The 25225-nt window shown below is 35.2% G+C and overlaps 1 protein-coding gene across 8 annotated transcripts in view; it reads left to right on the top strand.

Annotated features, from left to right (window-relative positions):
- The window catches only part of FRY (FRY microtubule binding protein), a 470054-nt gene that overhangs the window by 401085 nt on the left and 43744 nt on the right, over positions 1 to 25225 (top strand). For all 8 annotated transcript variants that reach the window (XM_031960730.1, XM_031960734.1, XM_031960729.1 and 5 more), the window contains 10 exons: positions 5296 to 5483; positions 7928 to 8022; positions 8431 to 9038; positions 10486 to 10583; positions 10954 to 11124; positions 13637 to 13777; positions 14141 to 14320; positions 16952 to 17113; positions 18408 to 18482; positions 22267 to 22437. In XM_031960730.1, the coding sequence (XP_031816590.1) occupies positions 5296 to 5483; positions 7928 to 8022; positions 8431 to 9038; positions 10486 to 10583; positions 10954 to 11124; positions 13637 to 13777; positions 14141 to 14320; positions 16952 to 17113; positions 18408 to 18482; positions 22267 to 22437 (1889 nt within the window). The remainder of the gene's footprint in view (positions 1 to 5295; positions 5484 to 7927; positions 8023 to 8430; positions 9039 to 10485; positions 10584 to 10953; positions 11125 to 13636; positions 13778 to 14140; positions 14321 to 16951; positions 17114 to 18407; positions 18483 to 22266; positions 22438 to 25225) is intronic.

Genomic DNA, 25225 nt, shown 5'->3' with positions numbered 1-25225 from the left:
TTTCCTTCAAGTTCTCCAAGTCTATTAATTTCATTCTGGCTTCAATTACTACTGCTCAGTCTACAGACTATGTTTATGACTTTGCATACTTGACACCCAGCACAGTGCCTGGCACATAGTAAGCCCTTAATAAATACATATTAATTAATTGACTGATTCTTTATATACAATAAAAAGAATTGTGCCCAAATCTTTAAAATACAACTCAAAAATAACTTTCTCCTGGAAGGCTTTCCTGATCTCCTTAGCCAATTAGGGCCTTCCCGTTCAGACTTAACAAAGCACTTTGTTTTGCAAATTTCTGGTTCCTGTGACCTATAATACTCTATATTTACCAATTATATTCGTGCCTTATCCATCTCCTATATATAGGCTCTATGAGAGTGGGGACTATATATCATCTAATCTTCATATCTCTCCTTCCTCCATACAGTGCTCTGCCCTAACAGATAGGTAACAGTTTGTTAACTGACAAATTGAATTGGTGGTCTAAGAATTCTGTTTTCAGTCTAACCTGCTAAATATTTCAAACCCAAGGGGTCCTTTGCTAATTTGACTGACTCAGTCAAAACATTAAAAACCTCAGCTGCTCTTGGTATGGACATTCCCAGGGCTGGATTATCTGAGCCACACTTCTGCCCGTTATTATAACATGGTTGGATGATTGGTTGGTGTCCGTTCTCAGAGAGGACCCAAATGGCATCACTATGTTAGAGCCAAGTTAGTGTGTCTGACTATGGTTGATCAGACCAACATGAGCTCATAATGCTCTGCCACAGGTCGGACACGAGCAGTCCCTATGAACATTTAGGGTGGATTCTTTGACTTTGTGCATCTCACCTCTCTTTTGAACTGCTTCAATTCTGCTTTGCACACACCTTCTCTGATGAGGGCACACCATGCTGAGCGATCCTGTGCCGGTGTCTCCTAGTCTAAAGTTATTAAAAGAGACTTGAGAGTATCATAACATGCTAATTACTCGTTAGAGGAATTCCTTAGAAAAAAATGATGGTAAACTGGGGTGGAGGAGATATTCTGAAATAAGGTTTCTGTGTCTTATTTTTAGATTCCATTTTAAATTACTTCTGAAAACCATGGAGCTCAATGATATTAACTTGTCCTTTAACCAAACGTCCAACTTTAGGTTTGTGTAGAAGCTGCATCTCTCCTCCACAGAGAGGCAGAAATGGTTAAACTTGGCACTTGATTATTTGGAGTGTCCTCTGCTTAACAATGATCTGAGAATTGACATAGCCTAAAAGAAATTTATTATTTGCATATGAACTGCTAATTAATTCAATCCTGATCTGGGGTGGTAACAAGAAAGAAAATAAGACAATGGCTTCAGCTGCTAGAAAGACCACAGCCTTGAAGAAGACACTCACAGTTGCTCTAGTGTTATTCCCTATTGTCCTGCCTTCCTTGCCAAGGTTTCTTTTGTCTGATCATCCTATACCTGCCCCTAAGTAGTCTTCCATACTTTAGCATATACCTAAAACAACCTAGAATAATCCCAGCTATCCAATTTTTTTACCTCCCATCCTTCATGAAATCTCTGAGAACTATTGTCCAGTAAATCAAAAGCATGTTACCCATTCAACACACACACACACACACACACACACACACACACACACACACCAAACAGAATTTATACACTATGCTTTTTTGTTTATAAGTTTATATATGTATATGTATATATTTTTCAATCATAGCATCATTTGTTTAACATTCTCAGTTTCTTTTTTTAAATTTTTTTTAGATTGCAAGTTTCCTAAAGGACTGAGATAGTGTTCATTAAATTAGGTGGCTAAAGCCCACCAAATAGGAACTTTTAATGCCTTTGAAAATTAGGTCTGTATAACCTCCAAGACATTGTTATCATTTGACCAATGGTATAATGGATAGAATGCTGGATCTAAAGTCAGAAAGACTCATCTTCCTCAGGTCAAATATGGCCTCAATACTTATTAACTGTGTGACCCTGGGCAAGTCACTGGACCCTGTTTGCCTCAGTTTTCCCATATGTAATAAAAGCTAGAGAAGGAAATAGAAAGAAAACTTCAAATGGGGTCACAAAGTGTTGAAATGACTAAAAAATGGCTAACAACAAATCTTGATTTCCATTTATCCCACTTTGCATTCATGGATTCTTTACCCACATTTAGTTCAAGAGGAGATGTTGAATCATAAAGCATTGCAAAATAAATTTATTAGTCTCCTTTTTTCAGTCTACATTAAATGATATGAAATTTATGTAGTAAATAACACTTCAGTGATTGTTGTTATAAGGAAATTTTTTTTCAGCTCATGTTGAGGTCCATGCCTATGTACAAAACCCAGAAAGTCTGTAAAAGATTCAAGGGGACTGCCCCATTAAGGAGTTCTCCAAAAGCCCCCATAGCTGTGAATCATAACACACCTGAAAGAATTGCAAATCAGCCTTTATGTTGCTTGTGAATTGGGAATGAAATAAATCGGTGGCAAGAGGAAGAATAGAGAGGTCAGAGTCTACCTCTCTTCTACCTCTGAGTCTCTTTGTATCATTATCATCTTCTCACATAAAGGGATGTATTGGATGGTCAGAATTAGATCCCCGGCAACCACTAGCAGGTTGTTCCCATAACAAATGCAGACCTATAGACTTAGGATACATTATTTTACAAGAAAATTGTTTAAAAGGCCTGTCATTTTTAAATAACTTAATATGTAATATATACTTTGAAAAATAATGTTACTCTTAACTATAACAACCTATTTTCATAAACCTATTCATGGTGTTCTTGAATCATTATATTAATGGACTAATTTCCATAAAGTACTTTCAATTATTATTTGATTAAGGTCCATTAGCATTTTCCCATCTTTGAATGGAGAGGCCCTTCTAAGGTCCATGCAGATGAACTAAGATATGGAGAGCTGCAAAGAGAGATGCCTTTCATCTTTTCTCTTATTAAAGAGTAATTCCTAAGTGTCTGTTTGCACAGAGTGTAGTGCTGTGAACAAAAATTAATTTTAAAAGACTTAGTTCTTGTCTATTGGGAGTTTGCTGCCAATGTCAAGGCCCCTTGGACAATGAACCATATAGATTAAGAAGTGTGGTATATTGTGAAAAGGGTCCTAGACTTGGAGGCATGGAAGAACAGAGTTTAAATCTCATATTAGCACTCATTAACTCTGACGACCAGCAAAGCATCCAACCATTCTGAGTCTCAATTTTCTCATCTATAAAACCGGGGATAAAAATAATACCTATAGTTCTTACTCATACAAGGCTGTGATCAAATGAGATAATATATGCAAAACACTCTGAAAGGTTTGAACTATGGAGGTGTTGGTCTATTGATATGTAAAGGAGCAGCTAGGTGGTATAATAGGTAAAAGTGCCAGATCTAGAATCAGAAATATCTACGTTCTTATCCAGCCTCAGATATTTACTAGCTGTGTGACCCAGGGCAAATCACTTATCCATGTTTTCCGAGTTCCCTCATCTGTAAAATGAGCTTGAGAAGGAAAAGCAAACCACTCCTGTATCTTTTCCCCCATCCCCTAAAAAATAAGGCCATAAGCAGTTAGATATAATTGAAAAGCAACTAAACAACAGCAAAGGAATAAATGAAAAAGGTTCCTAGACACAACTATGAAGTCACAGGGAGGGACTGAGGGAAACTCCTGCCCTCAAGGAGCTTGATGGAGTAGGGAAAAGAGGACCATACCATGCACATAAATGCAAATATAATGATGGCATAAGAGAAGTATAAAATACATTATTCACAGTGCCCTGACCATGCTATAAAAACTTGGCTCTGTCTTTTTGCTTTAATCATTAACTAATTTCCCTACCATCACTACTCAGTTCTAAATTTTATGCAGTTAGAAATTGTTATTACAAAATGTTGAAACAATAAGATTTTCACAGTCAATATCATTTTTCCTGTTTCTTTATCAATAAATGTAGTTGGTGTGTAGCTCACATATAAACCTGATTCCAATTCAAGCTTTTAGTTACAATTCAAGCTTACTAGAATAATAGCTCATTTTAAAACTGAAGGTTAAACAGATTTAAGCAAAGATACAAAGTAATTTCTTTTGTATGTGCCATTAGGTTTCGTTTTTCTAATAAGTGAGAATTTTACCACTGTGTTTTCTGACAAGAAAAGTTCTAAACCCATTTCCTAACACATTAGCTGCATTTTATAGATACTTAAAGACTTGCTGAGCCCAACAGCCCAAAGAGGGTGAGAAAGTACAACTTAATGAATTGTCACAGCTCATTCATTTTATCTCATAAATTGAGATACAGCCAAAGAGATCCACAGCAGTCTAGTCATTGATGGACGTTGAGACTGGTTTTCCTGTGTATATATAGTCTGATTATTTCATTGCCTTCAGCCATGGATCTTTTGAATGATGACCAGAATTCCATGACGATGTCTTTTAATTGCTATCCAATAAAGTAGTCGGCTGAACATAGAGCACTACAATTTTGTCTTAACTCAACTTAAAAAATATATAAGTAGGGCGCATATTAAGTTGCAGGATCAAGTTTGCATTTGAAGCTTATAAATGTCTTGGGAATGCCCATTTGTAGTCTCTGTCTTAAGGGGACAAGGGCATTGCTGTGTCTAGAAGAAGTTACAAGTATTTTGGCTGGGTTTAAAACTGCCATAGTTTTAAAAAGGGCATGAATTTAAAACATTGGCTATCCTTTCATTCCAAGGACAAAAGGACTGAAAATTTGCACACAACTTATGTGGATGAAGAAGACCAAATAGAATTCAAAATATTGAATGGCAAAGGTGGTGTAAAAGATCAATTTGGGAAAAATTCAAGGGATTAAAATTGTTCTCCTGAAGTTAAATATGGAAGCGTAGCTTTATTTTTTTTATTTTTTAATTCTTTTCATTCAGAAGATGTAATGTTGGTAGATTTGATCAGGTTAGTCCATTATAAAAGGATTAATGAACTTTGGAAAATGTAAGGTTTTTTCCAATCAAAGCTATATTTGTACTTATTATCCCAAAAGGAATGGGAAGCCATGTGGGGCCAAGGGATAGGATAGGGGGTGATATTGATTTCCCCCTCGTTGCTAATCTCCCAACTAAAATTTGAATGATACCTTGGGGACCTAATTAAATGGGATTTTTCAATCCAGAAAGTTTTACATTTGATGACCACTGAGTTCACATAATTCAGAGATTTTATGACTCATTGATATCTCTTTCTCTTTCTCTCTCTCTCTCTCTCTCTCTCTCTCTCTCTCTCTCTCTCTCTCTCTCTTTCTGTATTTTTCAGGTTTCCATCTGGAGCAGCACCTGAGTGAAGTTGCATTACAAACAGCCCTGGCCAGTTCTTCCAGGCATTATGCAGGTCGCTCTTTCCAAATCTTCAGGGCCCTAAAGCAACCTTTGTCAGCCCATGCCCTGTCTGATCTCCTCTCCCGACTGGTGGAAGTTATTGGAGAGCATGGAGATGAGATTCAGGTATAAAAGCAAAGGGTGGTGAGCTCTTGAACAACAATTTCGGTGCAAGGAACTACTTTTTTCCTCCCTTAAAGCCTATAGTAGTTAAAATTTGCTTAAGAGAGTAAGGATGAAGAGGGATAACAACAGGGGAGGGAGATCTTATATTCACTGGGAAGCTCCGGCAGCATTTCATTCTCAGTAGCCTTGTCCATATCACTACAACATATCCCAAATGACTCTGAATGTGGGTTGCTCAGCAGCAGTTGCTCCATCTAGCCCTTCTTAACCTGAAGTTAACTTGACATTTTTGTTTTGTTTTGTTAACTATACTTCAATATAATTGATTTTCTTTATAATTCTATATGTTTTATTTTATGCATTTAAAAACATTTTGAGAAAGGGTTCTTAGGCCTGGAGAGACTTACACAAACTGATGTTGAGTGAAACGAGCAGGACCAGGAGATCATTATATACTTCAACAACAATACCATATGATGACCAGTTCTGATGGACCTGGCCATCCTCAGCAAGGAGATCAACCAAATCATTTCCAATGGAGCAGTAATGAACTGAACCAGCTACGCCCAGAGAAAGAACTCTGGGAGATGACTAAAAACCATTACATCGAATTCCCAATCCCTATATTCATGCCTACCTGCATTTTTGATTTCCTTCACAAGCTAATTGTACAATATTTCAGAGTCTGATTCTTTTTGTACAGCAAAATAACAGTTTGGTCATGTATACAAAAAAAAGAGAAAAGGTGCTTAGTCTTTACCTGACTATCAGAAGGATATAAGGCAAAAAAATGGTTAAAAATCTGTAGGTTATAAATTATAATCTATAGCTTATACTAATCCCATTCCTTATAACCTAAAGGCAGCATTTCAAATTCCAGAGGACTTGGGAAATTAATTGGAAAATGTGACACCCAGATTACCTTATTAGAGCCTATGGTAGTGATGACAATAAACTCACATTTATATAACACCAAACTATATAACATATGATATCCCATTGTTACTATTTGGTTGATCTTGACAAGCCTTTTGAAAATCTGACATCCCTCTACCCGTGCCCAAAACTGGTTTCTTGTTCTTTGCCTGCGTGTACTGATTGTTCCTCAGAATCAGAGACTTTTCAAATGGGGGATACCTAAGAGCTCATTAAGTACAATGCTTGAATTCTCCCTATAGCACCTTCAACCAATGATAATAAGCTTCTATTTAAATCACTCCAATAATAGTCAACTGGCATTAATTAAACACCTACTGTATACCAAGCACTGTGCTTAGTGCTGATTATTATTGTTTGTCCTTCCTTCTCAAAGAGGACCATGACTTCAGAGAAGTGATGTAGTGACTTGGATTTAAGTGAGGGAGGGTATATGCTTATATACATACATATATGTGTATATATTTGAATCTAGAAGGGTGAGATCCTTACCCTTTCTGGCCCAGAAATAATTGCTATTCACTCTGAGAGGTTCAGGGCTCAAACAATGTCTAAGTGGAGCTTGGTATCAGCTAAATGCTAAAACAAAGAAAGGCATATGATAGCCCCTGATTTCAAGGAGCTTACAGTGTAATAGAAACTTACTGTCCTACAATATAGACCATTCTGTTTTCAAACAGTTCTAATTTATTAGGAAATTTTATTTTATATTGAGCTAAATTCCAGTTTCTGTTGATTTCTACCTTTTGGTCCTATTTCTACCATATGGAGCTATATAGACTCCATCTTCAAATGACATTCATGCAAACATCTTCAGCTGGATATCATGTTCTTATACTCCCCAACAATAAAGTAACCATCAGGAAGAGGGATAGACTCTTCCTTCTTATCCCTCCTATAGTAATAAATCAGGCCTGAAACAATACTTTACCATGATATTAATCTAGGATTATTTGCACATAACTAGCCCTGAGTAATTTGAAGGATGATATGGTGTAGTGAAGATTGATGGACTTGGAGACTGAGGACTTGTGTTTCAATTCCAATTCTGCCAGTTTCTACATGTATAACCTTAAATAATTTTGGAAAATTATTTAGCCCCACTAGGCCTTAATTTCCCTGACTATAAATTGAAGGATTTGGACTAGATGGTTTCTGAGGTCCATTTCAGTTCTAGAATTATGGCATGTGATCTTAATGTAATTTTTTAAAGTATTAAGTCAGCAGGCACAAGAAGCACAAATAGATCATAAACTCATAGACTTAGACCTATAAAGGACATTAGAAATCATCAAGTCTATTTTTTTTTTTTGATGAAGAAACTGAGACAAGGTTAAATGACTTGTTCAGTGTCACATAGCTAGTAGATACCTGAGATAAGAGCCAAACCCAAGCCTTCCTGATTTCAGGTCTTGTGCTCTATTTCACCAAGATATTTATTTGGGGTTGTTTTTAAAGATCAGTGAATCCATTTTTATATTGAAATGGTCGGTTTCTGTGTTTGGCAGGGTTACGTAATGGAAGCACTTCTTACCTTGGAAGCTACTGTGGATAATTTGTCAGACTGCTTGAAGAACAGTGATCTTTTGACTGTACTGTCTCGGTGAGAGAAGTTTCATGACATTTGGAAATCAAGAATTCTGTAGGCTTTTTTAAAACATTTGAAAAATGTCTGTTCCAACAGCATAAAATAAATTCAGGAAAAAACTATAAAAATTTCATTTCCATCGCTATAAGAAACAATTGAATTTTTTTTAATCCCATGCCTGTTTCTTAGACTTTCCTGATTTTCTTTTATGCCCTCAGCCTGAGGTCAGTGCTTTTATACCTTTTCATACCTTTAAGTAAATGAGTCAAGAAAGAGGAATTTACAAAAGTTGATGTTTTCATAAGAGTGAGCATGCTCCCTCTCTTATATTCTCTGAGATGCATTTGACTTTGTTGAGAAGAGTGGGATTTTCACAGAAGCTCATTGGCATATTCTAATAAACTTATTTATCCTCATCCCCAGCTCATCATCCCCTGATCTAAGTTCAAGCACTAAGTTGACAGCAAACCGAAAGAGCACAGGTCAACTGAATGTGAATCCTGGAGTCGCCAGTGGCAACACAGCCACTGCTGAACGAAGCCGACATCAGAGGAGCTTCTCTGTCCCTAAAAAATTTGGTGTTGTAGACCGAACGTCAGACCCACCTCGAAGTGCAACTCTGGACCGGATCCAGGCTTGTACCCAACAGGGGCTCTCCTCTAAGACCAGGAGCTCATCTTCTTTAAAAGACAGCCTCACTGACCCATCCCACATCAACAATCCAACTAACCTACTAGCCACTATTTTCTGGGTCACCGTGGCCTTAATGGAATCTGATTTTGAGTTTGAATATCTAATGGCCTTAAGGTTACTCAATAAGTTACTGACTCACTTACCCCTGGATAAAGCTGAAAACCGAGAGAAACTTGAAAAATTACAAGGACAACTCAAGTGGGCAGATTTCTCAGGGTTACAACAACTGTTGCTCAAAGGATTCACTTCCCTTACTACCACAGACCTCACTCTGCACCTCTTCAGTTTGCTAACACCAGTGTCTCGAGTATCTATGGTCGACTCTTCTCAGGCTATTGGTAAATCCCATGGATTTTTCCTCCTTTGAGGTTTTGTTTGCCATTTGTTGTAAACATACAAGAGAATTTAGATTGAAGCTTTTTAAAAAACAATTCTGTTAAACTGGGACAGAGACAGTGGTTCTGAACCTAATTTCATTAATATAGAAAACTCCGAGGTAAGGACACTCCTAACAATGCATATCAACAACTGTCCTTCAACTTAGGCTTTTAATTAATTTTTTTTTCAAGGAAGAAATCAGTTTTCTCTCCCTCTCTTGCCTCCCATTGGGAAAAAAAAAGAAAAGAAAACCTTTATAATAGATGTATATAGTCAAGGGGGAAAAATCCTCATTGCCCATGTCCATAAAATATCTTATTAGGCACCCTTTAATTCTTCCCTCTCTCAGGAGGCAAGTGACATCCTTTGTCACCAGTTCTTTGGTAGGTTGGACCTGATCATAATTCCTATGTCCATAATTGGGTTTTATAGTATTCATCTTACTATCTTAGAGCTTTGCCTTAATGCCTTAAATTGTCTCAAACATAAATGACATTTTCAGGGGCACACAACCAGTATATATTAAAAGTGGGTCTTGAAACTACATTTCCCTGACTTTAAATAGATTCTAATTACCATACCATACTGCCTCCCAAAATATTCTATGATAATGTGTAAGTTTATTTTTTCTCCCCCAATTTTCTACAATTCATTCATTTGACTATTTATATTAGAAAGTATTTCTATATCCAAAGCAACAGTTAATATGTTGTTCTAAAATTAGCTTCATCATGGGAGAAAAGGGAAGGTTAAGTTCTTTACCCTTCTAGACTTGTATATCATAATTGTTCCTGCTCATTGAGGATTTGTAGGTTAACATCCAGAGCTTTTATTTTGCCTTGTCTTTTCATTCTCCCTGGTTGTTACTACTTTTCATTAAGCCAAATAAACAAACCCCAATTTTTAGTGCTCTAAAATGTAGCCTAGTATTCTTTGTGTTGATTCAAAGCAAAGCATTTTGGTGAATAATCTAGATGCCAACTGTTATTATTTAAAGAGCCTTACAGTAAGAATGATTAGGCCCAAACTTAACAAGTCTCTTAATTCTCATGTCAATTTTTAAAAATAAAAAATTTCCCTTTTGCTATTTTAAAGAGATGCTTCAATATATTATTAATATTTTTAATAATTCTGTCAGATAATCCCCAATAAGTCTTTATTTTAAAATTTAAAATCAATTGTAAATATTTGTTTTGTAAAGATTTTCTCTTACATTATTGTGATCACAGTCTTTTCCTGTATTTTGTATTTTGCCAAAGTAAAGCTGCCTCAAAATAGATTGTGTTTGCTTTACCTCAGTGGGTACACATTTCTTAATATAACTGCCTACCTTAGTCTGCTAATAAGTAAAAATATACATTATTTTTCCTTCAGATATCCCCATTATATCTTTTTTCCCCATTCTAGGGTTTCCATTGAATGTCCTTTGTCTCCTGCCTCAACTGATTCAACACTTTGACAATCCCAATCAATTCTGTAAGGATATAGCAGAGAGGATTGCTCAGGTATGGTATTATTTTGTTACTAACATTTAAATCAGCATGGGCTTGTCTTTGACAAAATTAGACAAACTCTTAAAGAAATAAGACTAGAAGTAATTTTTTTAAATTTGAAAGCATGACCCATACTATTAACCATGTACTTCTCTAAGTGACAAATGCCTATGGTAATCTAGCATATGATAAATTTTTTAATCATCTTTAAATACAGAAAAAAATGTGGAAATATTATAGAACAATTTCTTTTTAAAAAAAAATCAATTCTGCATCTTGCAAAGCTACTTTGAAGACTGCTAGATAGTATTTGAGTTTTAAATTCACTTTTTTTTTCCAATGGACATTTTGTCCCTGATTTTTAATTTTCTTTTTTTTTTAGGTTTGCCTGGAAGAAAAGAACCCCAAGCTTTCAAATCTTGCACATGTCATGACTCTTTATAAAACTCATAGCTACACAAGAGACTGTGCAACATGGGTCAATGTTGTATGTCGATACCTTCATGAAGCATTTGCAGATATTACCCTGAATATGGTGACATATCTGGCAGAGGTGAGAAACAGTGAATGAAATTCCTGGCATCATCATTTTCTCTTTGATAGATATTGCCTGAAAGGCCTGGAATGAATGATCTCAAGGGAAGTCATAGCAGAAAGAATTTTTGCTTCTGTTTGTGTGAACATTTAAAGAGAATACATCATGCTTTGGTATTTTCAATAGTCTCTACTTGCACTAATTAACAAAACACATTGCTCATCATGGATGAAGTTGACCTTTGTTGAGTGCAAATTCCAGTAAAGAAGGAAATGTCCTGAGATCTAAAACTAATGATAGACTGGACTGTGTATCTCTCATCAGAAAATGCACCTATCTAGACATGGAGAGGCTCAGTACCAGGTGATGAATTGTTCCTGTCATGGTATTTCATAAAGGCTATCTCCTCAGTCATTACAGTATTTGCTGCCTGTGTCTATGGAGGCAGGACCTATATTAATGAAATCATGGATTTTTTTGAAGCCAAAAGGAAAGTAAATTTTGAAATAAACTTTTATAATGGCCAGTTCATCTTGCAAATTGAAATGTTGCTTTTTCTTTAATCCTCATCTAAGTGTGATTCTAGCACAGCCCAACCAAGCAATTCCTCTGCTCCTAGTCTTGCTGCTACTTAGTGCTGGGAAGGGAGAGCAGTGGAGTTGGGGCAACATAGTACAATGGAAAGAGCCCTACATTGAAAGTCAGAGGACTGAGTCCTGCTACTACCTTGGTGATTTGTGGCAAAACACAGTGTATTTTGTCAAATAATGGGACTAGATCAGGTGGTCTCTAAAATTTCAACCATCTCTAGACCCATGACCCTGTAATTAGGTAAGTTCTTAAGTCCCTTCCACCTCTAAATCTATAGATATTTTCTGAAAAGTATGTTTATTTTTCCTTCCCATTTCTATACAGTTTATTTGATCCTATTAAACACAAGGTACTATGGCAGTGATAATCTATGTTTATAATGTATCACTCTTTACCCTGAGGAGTTTAATCTGTAAAGATATAAAATTTGTTGACATTATACATAGGTGATGTCAGCTACTTTTTTCAGAATTTTTCATTTTTGCTATTTTTTTGTGACATGCAGGACATACTCTTCTAATACATTGTTATCTCCCATTTACATAATCCTTTATATTTTACAAAACAATTTCCTCACAACAACCCAATGAGGTAAGTCATATAAGTATTAGCCCCATTTTTTAGGTGTAGAATATAAGGCTTAGTGGAAGATGTATCTGAGGATACAAGCAGATCACATGATCTTTGCTGGCTCTAGCTTCCTATGCTCTGGCAACAATGGTAACTTTTGATTATTCATTTCTAAACTGCATTTTTGCATTTATATTTACTCATTAGTTCAGCAAGCATCTGTTGAGGGCCAATTATGTACAAGAAACTGTGCTAGATTCTCAAGAAACAAAAACAATGTTGAAACAGTCCCTGTCCTCAAGAAACTTAGATTCTGTAGAGGAAAAATAACATGATTTTTGTACATTTTGTATATACATAACATGATTTTGTACAAAAATAACATGTAAAATGATTTTAAACTAAAAATTTGAGATTATTTGGCTCTGATCACACTGTCAAGGAGTTTTGGAGCCATATCTTTAAACTCCGAATCCAGTATGTGTTACCCTATGTTCCTTCAAAGATCGTTACTAGGTAGTTTTCAAAAAATATTTTGACTTCTAAATAACCCATTCCATTAATGTTTACTTGTGTTCCTTCCTATATGAGACTGGACTAGTCAAGGAATAAGTTGAGTTTCTAAAGGGTTTTAAAAGATTAAAAATTTCTAATCCAAATGAACTCATTTGTCTTTATTAATGAAGTTGGTAGCATCAACATTTCCAGGGAATTCAGGACGTTGATTTAGGACAAACATACATGTGTCCCTCATTTCTGAAAGTTTAGGGTTAGATTGATTTCTATTTTAGTATATGGCAGCTGGAATGGGGAAAGGTAGACAGAATGGTTACAGGGTTGGTGAAACTATGTGAGTAGAACAGTTTTACCAAATGGAATGTTAGTACCTTGAAGACAGAATCTTTTTTTATTCCCATTTAGCCTTTGTATATTCAGATCTAGCAAAATGCCAAAAATAGATCAAATATCAAGTAAATGCTTGAAATTGAGTTGAATTAAATTAAACTGAGTTGAATTCTAGGGGAATGGATGGGTCACTCTGCTTTACCTTTCATATCCCTTGTACAGTAGTAGATTTTTTATAAAGAAATGTTTTTAAAATTAGGTTACTTTAATACTAGTATTACAGATTCAAAGAAAAGAATTTGATGACCATTTAGAATAACCCATTTCTGATCAAGAATCCCTTTTTGCCACATACCCTACAAGTGGTTATCCAGACTCTGCCTGAAAAGCTGTCAGTGAGGGAGAACTCACTAATACTCAAGGAACCCCAGTTCACATATATTCATAAGAGTATGAAATTCATTAAGTGTTTTTTCCCTATCAAAAAATTTAAGTAATTCTCTTTATACTTTTTGCTTCACAGCTCCTAGAAAAAGGTCTTCCAAGTATGCAGCAATCCCTTCTACAGATGATCTATAGTCTGCTCAGCTATATGGACTTATCAGGTGTTCCTGTAAAGCAATTTAACATGGAAGTGTTGAAGACCATTGAAAAATACGTGCAGGTAAAGTATTTTTTAGCTTCTTTTATAAGACAGTACAAAACAAGTCCTTTATGAATTATTATAAGTCCTTTCTGTTGTTTCACATATTGTGTGAAATAACATTAAAGCTGTTTTTTATCTAACATGCAGTTACTTTAAATGTTTGCGTGAACTGGGGTCTCTTATCCAAATAATAAATAATAGTAATATAATTAACATTTAAATAGCACTTACTATCTGCTAGATACCAAACTAACACTTTACAATTATTATCTTATACTATAGAATACTATTATTTAAGAAATTATGTTGTGGGTGGGGTGAGGTTACAAAAGAAGGAAATTATAATACTCTCTTTTCTCACTCCATGATTTTTACCCTTAGAGTGTTCACTGGAGAGAAGCTTTGAATATCTTGAAATTGGTTGTTTCTCGATCTGCCAGCCTAGTCTTGCCTTCATACCAGCACAATGATCTTTCTAAAATAGAAATTCATCGAGTATGGAATAGTGCTTCCAAGGAATTGCCAGGAAAAACCCTGGACTTTCACTTTGATATTTCAGAGGTATTCATTCTACTGTGTTTATTATTTTTTATAAATTTCAACATAGATTTGTAATGGCAGGGGTGAAAATTGCTTGAGAGAAAAAAATAGTCACATAAAGAAAAATGGAGAAATCACCAAATAAAAACATTCCTTTTAAAGATTTTGAATATAATATTCTAAGACCAAAACTCTTAGAAATAAGAAATATTCAGCTACTAGTATCTAAGTCTAAACATGATTTTTCATATTTATTGATCCAAGAATCTGATTCAAATACATTTTTAACAAATGCAATGATACAGAGAATGTAAAACAAGAAATTTCTCCTAATTTCTCTGACAATTATGCATTGACTGTAATATCAGCAATCTCAAACTAGAGGGTGGTTGTACAGAAATATTATTAAAGGCTTTTGCAACTGATTTCTATTTGGCAGTATTCTCCTTTAAGCTATAGTCAATATGTTGAATCATCTAGCATTTTAAAAGACTTTTCAACTTCATTGTTTAGGACAACATAAAGATATCAAAAACATGTAAGTCTAATCAGATTTCTTTGAATTTAAAAGCATTAACTAGGATTTTCAGTTATTTCAAGTTGGGCTTTCTGGTGCTTAGTGCTCATTAGATCTTTACAAATTATTTCAGTATGTTGAAGGCCTGCCACTCAATGTAAGTGCTGTTTGTGTATTTGTGTCTTTCATAAGTTAGAAATATTAATCAGTCATTTGGGGGTACCTCTTATGACATGCAAGAGAGGCAATGTGACCAAATAGATTGAGTGCTTACTCTAGAAGTGTTCTCTGTTCAAAAGGTCATATTGCACAAGGAATGTATTTAACCAGGCTGCCTTTTTCTAGGATCCCAAGACAGTTCCAGAATGATAGGTCTGAGGATTCCGATACAGAATTAAATTTTTTCCCATTCTTTCCCCTTAAATACCTACCTACTAACTCACTCATGCTGACACGAGTTTTACAATGCCCAGCAGACAACCAAAGGACTCTTAGAAATTAGAACTTTTGAAATATCTGTACAAATACCTGGCACTAGCCTTGTTCTTTGCCTTTGGCAAAGTTTGTTCCCTAAAGAATTGAAAACATTGAAAAATTGACAGAGAGGGCCACAACTATCCATCCTAAACACTGATGCCAAAGTAATTTTCCTAAAGCATAGATCTGACCGTATGACTTCCCTACTCAGTCAACTCTAGCTTCCCACTGCCTCCAGGATAAAAATATAAATTCTGCTTTTTAACTTTGAAAATCCTTCACAAGCTGGCCCTGAATTATGTTTTCAAGCTCATTGGACACTTCTCCCCCTCTCACACTTTGCAATCCAGCTAAACTGGTTTTCTCTCTGTTCCTCACACACATTCCATCTCCAATTTCTGTGTCTTTCCATTGGACATATCATGCTAAAATGCACTCTGTTCTTCTTCTTAATGAGTCCTCTTCTTCCTTTACAATACAGTCCACATGCCATAGTCAGCATGAAACCTTTCTTGAACCCAACTATGTATCCTACCCTGTAAACTATTTCAATTACTTTGCACATATTTGTATTTACTTGTTTCATATTTATGCTATTCATTTTATTTGTAACATTTATGTTATGCATATATGTGAATATACTTATAAAAATTAGACTATATGTATACATGTATATAAAGATACAAAGTTATACTATATAGTTTATATAGAGAGAAACTATATGTGTGTGTGTGTGTGTGTGTGTGTGTGTGTGTAATAGAGAAAGAAAAAAAGAGACAGAGGCAGAGAAAGTGGGGAGAGGGAGGGAGGGAAAGAAAGAATATGAATTTCCTCCCATTAAAATACATGCTTTGGAGAGAAAAGTGTTACATTTTTTGTGCCTAAGTGTACAGTTCCTGGAATATATAGTTGAGACCTTAATAAATGTTTGCTCAGTAATTGACTGATTCAGCCAGGAAATTCAGGCAGGAGATATTCTAACACTCATAAATTCTTTTTGAGCTTTAACAACTAAAAACTGACCAACACCTGTTTCCTCTTGCATGGATTTGTGTCCCAAATTATAATGGGAGTTTGTAGTAAATACTACAAGGACATTGAACATGAAAGAATAAATGTTCTAAAGAACATTTCATTTAAAACACACTCCAGGAAAAAAAAGAATGAAATTATGATGTTGAGCTTCTCAAGTCTAATTTTTAAATTCAAGCGCAGATCTCCCATAGTGTGTATGTAAGTGACTGTGTATTCTCAAAGGCAGTGTCAACCAAATTCTACAATCTGGTCAACTTAACCAATTGGAAAATCTACTCCAAAATGGAAAGACTATTTTATGCAGGCCCATGATATATGCTATGTATATTTTATCCTAGAAGAAATCTAGTTAAGTCTAAAACTTCAATTCATTAGAATGTCAGCCCTCCAGAGAATGACTTTCTTTTGGTGAGTAATCATAACAATCAATAAAAGATTAAGAGAGGTAGCCATCATTGAGATGAAGGGAGTTCCCATGTTAATGATCAGAGTATTTAAAAAGCTATTCTTAAAGGTCTTTAGGCAGAGCTATTGAATATTTTTTAGGTAGAATAGTAAATACCACAACTTCCTTCAACTTTCTAAGAAAATGGAGGGATTCATTGTGTGTGCTTTCTCTTAAGACTCCAATCATTGGGAGGAGATATGATGAGCTACAGAGTTCTTCTGGCCGAGACGGAAAACCTAGAGCCATGGCGGTCACTCGAAGCACTTCCTCCACTTCATCAGGGTCCAATTCTAATGTCCTTGTTCCTGTGAGCTGGAAAAGGCCTCAGTATTCTCAGGTAGCTCTTGCACCCCCATCTGGAAGGGGGCCCTCTGGAGAACCTCTGAGCCAAGTGGGAAGCAGGCTGAATCATGCTAGCATTATCATACTCCCCAAAATGTCAATGTCAGTCCCAAACTCATGCCCATTGAGCATGCAAGAGGTGAGTGGGGCTTAATCCAAATCCCCTAGAAAGCGCCATTTCTTATAATCAGGACCATGCTTTTTTAAAGCAGAGAAAGACTCCTGGCTCTGAGATGAGAAGTAGAGACAGATTGTAATCACTTCTGGGGAAGAAACATGGTAATGTATAAAGAATGCTGGTTCTGGAAACAGAGAGCTTGGGTTTAAATCTACCCTCCAATGATTGCTCTCTGTGTGTCACTGAGTAAGCTGCTAACCTTTCTGTAAAATGAGGTAGTTGTTCTTGATGGTGTCGGAGGGTCTGCATAACTCTACATATAAATCTGTTGCAATCTAAATTTAGGAAACTTCAGCGTCCTTACATTCTCACCTTGGTTAGCTCATCTAATCATCACTATCATAGACCTTTAAGGCTACATGTTAAGTGAGAACCCCTTCAGGGGTTCTGTAGTATTGGGAAAGTGGGGTATTTTTATTTATTTATGCTATTCATTTTATTTATAACATATATGTTATGCATATAATTAAATATACTTATAAAAGCTAGATTATATGTATATATATATAAAGATACAAAGTTAGACTATATATATATGTAGAGAGAGAAACTATATATATGTAACATATATATCTATGTATATATGTAATTATATATGTATGTAAGAAAGAGACAGACAGACAGACAGACACCTTTTGGCCTATCTTCAACCTAATTCAGAAGTAAAAGAATGACCATGAAGCCTGAGAGAAACCATATAATAGATTATAGCATCTCTGACTATGCCGTAATGATCACACTTTTCCTCCTACCCTTCAGTGAGAAGATCTGAAAGAGTTATACCAATGGGTTATATAAAAGACTCTTTAGTGCTCTGTTTTAGGATTAGGGATAATTTTGCTGAGATTGGAGGAACTTAATATGGTCTTGTAAAATCAGGAAGAATTTTTCTGCATAGTACAATAAAAGGTACCATGAGGAATTTAGGTTTTTATATATAAAAACAAACCTAATGAAATTGAGGGTTATTAGATAGTGAAATAGATTTCCAAAGGAAATGTTAGACTCTCCTTTGAAAGATCCTTAAGGATCAGTTCTCTTTGAGGAAGGGCTTTGACGTGGAACATGTAATCCTATGATAAAACTATCTTTACTCATTTATATTTTCCAGAAAAGAACAAAAGAGAAGCTGGTTCATGTACTTACTCTGTGTGGCCAAGAAGTGGGGTTAAGCAAAAATCCTTCAGTAAGTCTTTCTTCAGTGTTTTCTTTGGAACTGAGTAACTAAAGAAATTTGATATAATTTAGAGGCTTTGATCACCAGATCAAGTGTTATTGCCTGATATAATCATTAGATGATAACCCTTACAACCTTTTACCTTTTTTATTTTTTATTTTTTTATTATAGCTTTTTATTTACAAGATATATGCATAGGTAATTTTTCAGCATTGACAGTTGCAAATCCTTTTGTTCCAACTTTTTCCCTCCTTCCCCGTACCCCTTCCCCCAGATTAGCCTTTCACCTTTAAACTACTGTTTTTAATCTACCCTATTTCAGAAATAACCAAACATAGTGAATAATTTTCCCATCTCCATGGGGACAGTTCCCCAATTCTTATTTCACAAACTTATTAAACTCTTACTCAATGTGAAGAGACTGCCTTACAAATTATGTAAAATTTTAAAATACTAGCCCACAAAATGTTCATGATCTCTGCTTCCATTGAAGTTACTTTTGTACAAAAGTAATTCTTACCATACCATATCTTCACCTCCAATATATATAATCAATCAGGATAAATATGAGACAACATAGTATTTCTTTTATATGAACATCTATAATTACAAGAGTAATTTGGTGGGGTTGTGACATTAATCTAGTAAATTATCTAAAATTAATTAGCACTCATTTGCTATACATTGTCTCCCTATTGTTTACCAACTAAAGTTCAAACCACTTCATCTGACATTAAAAGCCCTCCACAATTTGTCACCTCTCTCCTTTTCCAGCTTTATCTCATATTATTCTCCTCCACCTTCTTTACTTTGTAATAACTGGAATCCACCCATATTGAACCACTCTCTCTCTCACTCTTTCCTTACAACCTCCTGAACACTTTTATTCCTATTTCTTTGTCTTTGTATGTGGTTTTTCCTTTCATGAATGCCTTCCTTCTACTCCTTATCCTATTCTACTTCCTGAAATCCTTCTAAGCCCAGATCAAACCCCACCTCCTTCATGAAACTTTCACAAATCTTCTCAATTTGTAAGGATCTTGTCTCTTTAAGATCTTACTTTACATGGTCTGCACTTCTCTTAGTGTGCTCATCATAAATTATCTTTTAGTGATTTGTGTATGCATTGCCCATACTGGGTTAAATTCTATGAGAAAACGAATTGTGCCTAATCTTATCTTTTTAATCTCAGTAGCCTAACATAATGCTTTGCATTTATTCATTCAGCTAAAATTATTAATCACCTACTAAGTACAAAAAGAGAATGGTGTAGGGAAAAGAGAGAGCATAGAGTTAAGCAAACTCTAGGTTTGAATCCTACCTTTTAGCTAGGTGACTGTGATCAAGCCACCTAACCTCTAATCCTCAGTTTCTACCTGCCAAATGAGTATACTGATAATTATTGTACCTATTTCGTGAGGTTTTGTGATTTTCATGATATAATTTTATTGAAATAAAGTTATCAATATTTTCTTTTAAGTTTAAATTTTCCAGATTAAGAACTCTGCATGGTTGATTGACATTTCTGTCTATCATCAAAACACTCTGGCCAGTTTTCAGCAAGCACTTGGTAGAGTTTAATATTCTCTAGAGTGGTAACTATGATTTTTAACCACTGGGAATATAAACATTTATCAAATAGCATGGCACTTGTCCATAAAAAGCTTACATTCTTTGCACATAAGAAACACTAAATAAATGTTTGTTGAATGATTAAATGAATGTATGGAAGTAAAAAAATTAATCACATTTCTATTCATTTAAAATATGCATCTGGTAAATGTTTTAAGTATTAGCAGTGAGGAGGCAGCTACAAATTTTTCAGATTTATATGACTAACAGATTGTGTTTATATTTGTGTGTATGTAGCCAAAACAATTAAAATTAGCAGGGATCAGGTGCACAGGATATACTTGGCTCATTCACTCCATGAGAAGCAAGAGAAACTGCATAGTTTAATGATTGACTTGGGGGAGGGGGAGGTGATCAAAAAAATAGGTTTATATCCAGCTGCATATTTTAAGCACTTGTTGTGTACTTCCTATATACAAAGCACTTTGGATCCCAGGCAGCCATAAAAGCAAAAAGTCCTTGACAAAAAGGATTTTATATTCTTTTAATGCCTGAAGGTTTCCTTAACACTAATGATTAATTTTTCTTTCAAGACAAACAGTATATGCTTGTAAAGAGTACTTGCCTGAAGACCCGAATTCCAGTTCTTCATAAATTTCTCAGTTACCCCATTCCAGTACTCTGATTTCATTGTCCCATATACAAGCTCTGTGTCAAACCATGTACCAATCATATTCAGTTAATCAATGAACTAACAATTAAGTACCTACTATGTGCCAGACATCATGCTAATTATTGGGGATGCCAAAAAAAAAAAAAGCAAAAGTTAGCCCCTTCCCTCAAAGAGTTTGCAGTCTAATGAGGGACATAACATGGAAGATGATATATACAAAACAAGCTATATACAAGATAAATAGGAAATAAAGAAGGGAAAGTACTGGAATTGGGAGGTTTCCTGTAAAAGGTGGGATTTTTATTTGGGATTTATAGGATACCTCAAGAATAGGAGCCATGCTGTTGTTTTGCACTTGTATCCATAGTGCTTAGCATGAGCTTGGCACATAGTAAGTGCTTAATAATTGCCTAATTATCTAAATGAAGTAATAGGCAAGAGCAGTCTTGGTCTCCCCAGGAAAAAAAAAAGTATCTTTAAAATCCAAAATGCTGATGTCATGGGCATTTCCAAAAGCACATTTCAACTACTACCTAAGAGATTCATTCTGTATCATTATTGTTCAGTCATTTCAGTCATATCTAGCTCTTCATGATCCCAGTTGGTGTTTTCTTGGCAGAGATACTGGAGTGGTTTGCCATTTTCTGCTCCAACTCATTTTACAGATGCTGAAACTGAGGGAAGTAGGATTAAGTGACTTACTCAGGGTCATATAGGGAATAAGTGTCTGACCTAAATCTTCCTGATTTTAGGCTCAATACTGACAAAAATTATTTTATCAATAATTACCCATTTTTCTAGAAAAAACAATTAGTGAGTTGCAAAAGTTGAGTAGAAAAAAATATGGATTTCATTTAAGTTATAACTTGTATTCAGCCTTTGTAGAGTAGTCACATGAAACATTTAGGGAATTTGTCAAGTGGTGTATGTGTGCATTTTCCAAATTTGCATTAAGATGCATTAAAATATTAATTCTGAAAATATTTTCATCTTCATTGACAAGAGCTTGAGATTAAATCAGAGTCATCTCTAGTATTCATCTAGTAAACAACGATTTACTCTTGTTCCTATTACATTCAGTCAGAAAGTATTTATTGGGTGTTTCTAGGTACTAATAACAGTGTAGTCATATTTCCTGGCATCTTCTAGTGCCTGGCTAAAAGCTAATCCTTTCTAAATGGGTTAAATTCTTTGCTCTTGCAGTTCATTTTGCAATAACATTGTCTGCTATAACAGTAGCTCTTAGAATTTCATTCCCATAAATATATTATTCTACCTAAACATTTAGGCATTGTCCCATTTGCAGCCATTAGGAGGTTGCTGACTATTGGACAGATTCCTGCAGCATGAAGTTTCGTCTTTGCACAAGTTTAATCTGAAGGAACCTGTCCAACATAAATAAGGGAAGAACACATGCTAAAAATACTCATTTAAGGAATTAGGTGTGTACTGGAAATACAGTCTTCTGAATAACCAGATCCAGTTTCTAATAACAGAAACAACTGAAGGGAGAACTGTTTTTCATAGGTGGAATCCTTTGATTCCTAGGTGATTTTTTCCTCTTGTGGAGATCTGGACCTTCTAGAACACCAGACAAGCCTAGTATCTTCTGAAGACGGCACCCGAGAGCAGGAAAACATGGACGATACCAACAGTGAGCAGCAGTTTAGAGTCTTCAGAGACTTTGATTTCCTCGATGTGGAGTTGGAAGATGGAGAGGTACAGTATATTCTCCATGAAATAACCCACTTCAGCTCTTTCTTTGGCTAAAGGCACAGTTTGCTTTTCCCCCTCTTCCTTACCTGAGAAATAGGGAGTTCTTTGTAACAGGGCAGTTCAGCTGCCAAGCTGTAAACTTAATTTCAAACCAAGGTATTCGCAATGTTAGTGCCACGACTGAGCCCTGGCAAAAAGTTGCCCCGCCCAGCACTGTCTGAGCCAGTACAGACAACTATATGGCAGAGACTGAAGCCTCAGTGACCACACAGAGGGCTAAGTTTGTGTAGCCCAGAGATGGATTATTTTTAAAGAAAAGCCCAGAAAACATTGAAGTTCTAAATCAGCTCACAGGATGATCTCTGATATCCTCTCAGCTCCCGAGGCTGTAAGTCCCCAGGTCCTTAAGGAAAATATTCTAAGCATTTGCTTCATTCAATCCTTACATGACAAAACATGAAGTCAGAGCCCCTGGTGTTCTGGATTTTCTAGTTTGGTTTGGTTTGGTTTTAACCAAAGTTGGTGAAATCCTTAAACCTTTTTTTTTTTTAAAGTATTAGCTCCCAGAATCCAATTCTGTTTTGGGTACTCGAACTTTTGCATCAACACAGACAACTGGATGGTCTGAATTCAAGTCTCAACAGGTTAAAAAAAATAACAATTTTATGAATGTATGTTGAATGATGACTCCTGTCATCAGATGCTTTCCATTTTGAGTCTTTTTTTTTAGATTTAGAAAATAAAGTTTCTTGGGATTTTCAAAATCTGAAATAAAATATTACAAAAAATTAGAATCTAGGTGACATGAATAATAATGTCAATCTTATTTAACTCCTTTTGATAATACTATTTTTAAGTTGACCATTTCTTTGATGGAGGAGAGTTGAAGGAGAAATTTTTTTCTCTTCTCCCTCTTTTTTTAAATGACTGTTCTGGATGAGAAAAAAAAAAATACCTAGGCTGGCAAAATTCATATGCTTGCCTGTTTTGCTTTACTTTTTTTTTTTTCAGTTTAGGACTTCCATATCCTCATAATTGTTTTTTAGAAACTCAGACCTAGGACCATTTGATACCTTTAAAACTAAAGTTAAACTGGGTGCTCAATTTCAGAACTTATTATCCAAGGCCTGTGCTGCAAGTTTTGATGAATGTGATCCTCTATGGAATAGTTGTTTACCTTTCCTCACCTAAGGGAATGTCATACCCAAAGAGACTCTATATCTGGCAAGTCAATACAAGTCATGGTCAAGAGATAAGATAATCATTCTCTTCTACTCATCACAGTCTCCTGTGATTGAGTGGAGGGAAATATTGCTACAACCAGGGACCACTGTCCAGTAAGGAGCCTGTTCCTTTCTCTTTACCATGGTCCCAAAGCTAGTCCTTTTGTGTGAGGGGAGGACCATCAAAGAATCTTATATAACTACTGGACTAAAGGATGTCTTTTCCCAATCTCATCAGCTCCAGTCCACAGGCAAACTTTTAAAGCCCTAAATTGGTTGTGAACTACTATGATAATGATTTGCAAAGCCTCCTCAACATCTTGCTTTAGATATTGTTATTCACTGGGCAAAGTATCCTGCACTCTACATTTTGTCAGTAGATTTCGAATCCCTATGGAATCAAAACAGTCAGAGAAAGATTTTTCCTAATACACATTCTCCAGCACAGGTCATCAAATATCAGAACAATTCTGAATGAATAAAAAATAAATACAAAATAACCACAGGGAATCAAGTTAGCCATGCCCTATTCTAACTGGGAATCCATGAAGAAAAGATCCAAGATAAAGAAAGAGTCCTTTAACTTTCTTTTGCTAATCATGATCTCACAATATATCTACTTTCTCTCATTTGTAATCAGATAATTTCACTTGAAATGGTAAGACCCTATATTCAAATCCTAAATCATAGGATTATCAATTCTAAACCCAAAGGATTCATCTAAGCTATGCTCCCCTTGTTTTAGAAATGAAGTTGAAACACAGAGAGCTTCAGTTACAAGTCAAAATTTGATAAGCTAAAACGGCAGGCTATATCTTATCTAAACTAACACTCCAAATTCCTTTGGAATTGCAAAGGAGTGGGGATTTAAACTAGAAGAAAAATTGACAAAATGCATTAGGTAGCTAGGTAGCTATCGGCCCACACTGGTGATGTAAGGAAGTGCTCTACAATTTGCTATTAAGATTCATGTAACAGTTTCAAGTTTCAAATATTTAACATCATTTCAGCATGGATTTTTGGATCCAAGGAATGCTTCTACTAATCTGGGACCTCCTTGTTTATCATTTTTATTATGATGTTTATTTCTCTTACTGTCACAATTAATTCTACATATTATGGGCAAAAATAAACATTCAAGAGGTCCTCTGCTGTTTGGCTATTTAAGATTCTAACTTGCTAAGAAAAATTGAGGAAGAATAAGTGATTATATTTTCAGTGTTTTCTTATTTATCTTGATCAAATTCTTGCCTTCCCCCCCACTAAAATTGTTGCTTATTTAATTAGAAGTGTTACATACCCTTTACTTTTAATCTGAAATTATAATGAAAATAGTAAGTAAACTTTTTAAGAAAAAGGGGCATTAGTAGATCCCCAGTGACTTTAAAAATAAACTCATCAAGCATAACATAAATAATTCAAGGGAATTATCTTATGGACATCTTTGAGATAAATTGAGATTTGATTTGCAAGTTTCATATCTTTAGAATTTATCCATAACCATAAAGGAAAAACATTCATGTCAATGGATTCTATTTTGTTTTTTCCATTAGTCTGAGATGTATTGA

This window comes from Sarcophilus harrisii, chromosome 3 (assembly GCF_902635505.1).
Source record: "Sarcophilus harrisii chromosome 3, mSarHar1.11, whole genome shotgun sequence".
Lineage (NCBI taxonomy): Eukaryota > Metazoa > Chordata > Mammalia > Dasyuromorphia > Dasyuridae > Sarcophilus > Sarcophilus harrisii.
Note: the sequence above shows the minus strand (reverse complement) of the source record. Positions and strands in the feature narration are given on the sequence as shown.